At 48.9% G+C, this 1838-nt stretch overlaps 1 protein-coding gene across 1 annotated transcript in view; it reads left to right on the top strand.

The window, feature by feature from the left end:
- Window positions 1-326: 326 nt before the first annotated feature.
- Window positions 327-1838, top strand: part of LOC106812341 (FYVE, RhoGEF and PH domain-containing protein 1-like) — a gene marked incomplete at its 5' end in the record, with an annotated part of 9879 nt that continues 8367 nt past the window's right edge. Inside the window, 2 exons of the mRNA XM_014816189.1 lie at window positions 327-436; window positions 914-964. Coding sequence (XP_014671675.1) covers window positions 327-436; window positions 914-964 — 161 coding nt within the window. The remainder of the gene's footprint in view (window positions 437-913; window positions 965-1838) is intronic.

Raw genomic sequence — 1838 nt, forward strand, 5'->3', positions numbered from 1 at the left:
GCGAGCGAGAGAGAGACAGATAGAGAGGGAGAGCAAGAGAGGGAGAGCAAGAGAGAGCGTGATAGAGAGAGAGAGAGAGAGAGAGAGCGAGAGAGAGCGAGCGAGAGAGAGACAGATAGAGAGGGAGAGCGAGAGAGGGAGAGCAAGAGAGANTTTTTTCCCTGCACACACATATATATATATATATATATATCATGTACTGAATTATAAAAAAACGTGTGGGTGCACGCTATCTCACATGCGTGCGTGCGTGAGTTCGTGTATTACTGGTCACTGCGTGTACGTGTACATATACGTGTGTTTGTACATGCATACGGTACTTACAGAATATCTGAAGCGTCTGCCGCAGGATTCCCCAGACCGCACGGATGCTGAGAAGGCGCTCAGTCTTGTTTCTAACGCAGCCAACCACATCAACCTAGCAATGAGGAAGATCGTAAGTAACATCATGTATATATATATATATAGAGATAGAGAGTGCGAGAAAGAAAGAGGGAAAAGAGACAGAGAGAGAGAGANCAGAGAGAGAGAAAGACAGACAGATACAGACACAGAGAGAGAGAAAGACAGACAGACACAGACAGAGAGAGAGGGGGAGCAGAGAATATATTGGAGAGTGTCTATGGCCGAAGAAGAAGTGGCTGGTGTGCCAGCATAAGTATAGAAAGAAAATCTCTGTATATCAGGAGTAGATAATAGGGATTATATTTATAGGGATAATAGGTATTCCCTATTAGCTACTCCTGCTGTATATGTCAAAGCTATAAAAGGTCGCTCAAGGGAAACGCCCACATGCACGTTTATAAGCAGGTGCCCTTCGCAGAGGTCTTTTATGCAGATGACCATTTTATAAAGGTGGGCGCTATCGACAGCTTGACTGTGTTAAACATGTGTTTTGTTTGTCTGTGTGTAGAAGCTGCCGGACTGTGGTAACCTGTGCGTGCTGCATCACATGCTGCAGCCAGTGCAGCGTGTGCCAAGATACGAGATGCTGCTTAAGGGTAGGTCTGCTAACTCACTTGTCCCTACACCCTCCCTGTCTCTCCTCTTCTCCTTCTCCGCCTTATCTCCCTGTTATCATATCTATGTCCATATCTCCCACCTTACTTTCATGCGGCGCTGTCTCTCCTTGATGATCTTCCTCTGATCTCCATATATATTCCTTTCCCTTCTCTCCATTAATATGCACCCTCCCTCTCCCTATTCCATTCTTCCTTTCTCCCCTCCTGATCTCCCTCTGCCCTCTCCCTGTCCCCCTGCACTCCTTCTCCTTCCATCCCCCTGCCTATCACATTCTCCCTTTCTCCCCTCCTGATCTCCCTCTGCCCTCTGAGCCCCCTCTCCCTGTTCCCCTGCACTCCTTCTCCTTCCCTCCCCCTGCCTACCACATTTGACCCTCTCCCACTTCCCCTTCGAGTCCCCTCCCCTCCCCTCCCATTACCCCTCTTTACCTCCACCTCTCTCCAATTCTCCCGACCTCCTCCTCCTTTCTCGTTCCACCACCATGTTTTGAACCACTCCAGCATGCCTTCCCGTGTTATTCTCCACTTCCGCTTCCCGTGTTATTCTCCGCTTCTCCAGCATTCCACCATTACCCGTGTTAACGAGGCGACAACAACAACAACAACAGCCGTCATTATTAGTATAGCAAACGTGAAGCAAAAGCAAGCGCACTGCGGCGTTTCTGCGGCTCGATGTAATAATGTGACGGGAGGTAAAAAGTTTTCGCCTGCCGTTGCTGTACAGCGAGTGTAGAGCGTGGGACATCGAGTGTAGGGGTTATTTGTCCTCGTCGCTATCTCTCTCTCTCTCTCTCTCTCTCTCTCTCTCTCTCTCTC

Source organism: Priapulus caudatus, unplaced genomic scaffold (assembly GCF_000485595.1).
Source record: "Priapulus caudatus unplaced genomic scaffold, Priapulus_caudatus-5.0.1 Scaffold637, whole genome shotgun sequence".
In the NCBI taxonomy this organism is placed as follows: Eukaryota; Metazoa; Priapulida; class Priapulimorpha; order Priapulimorphida; family Priapulidae; genus Priapulus; species Priapulus caudatus.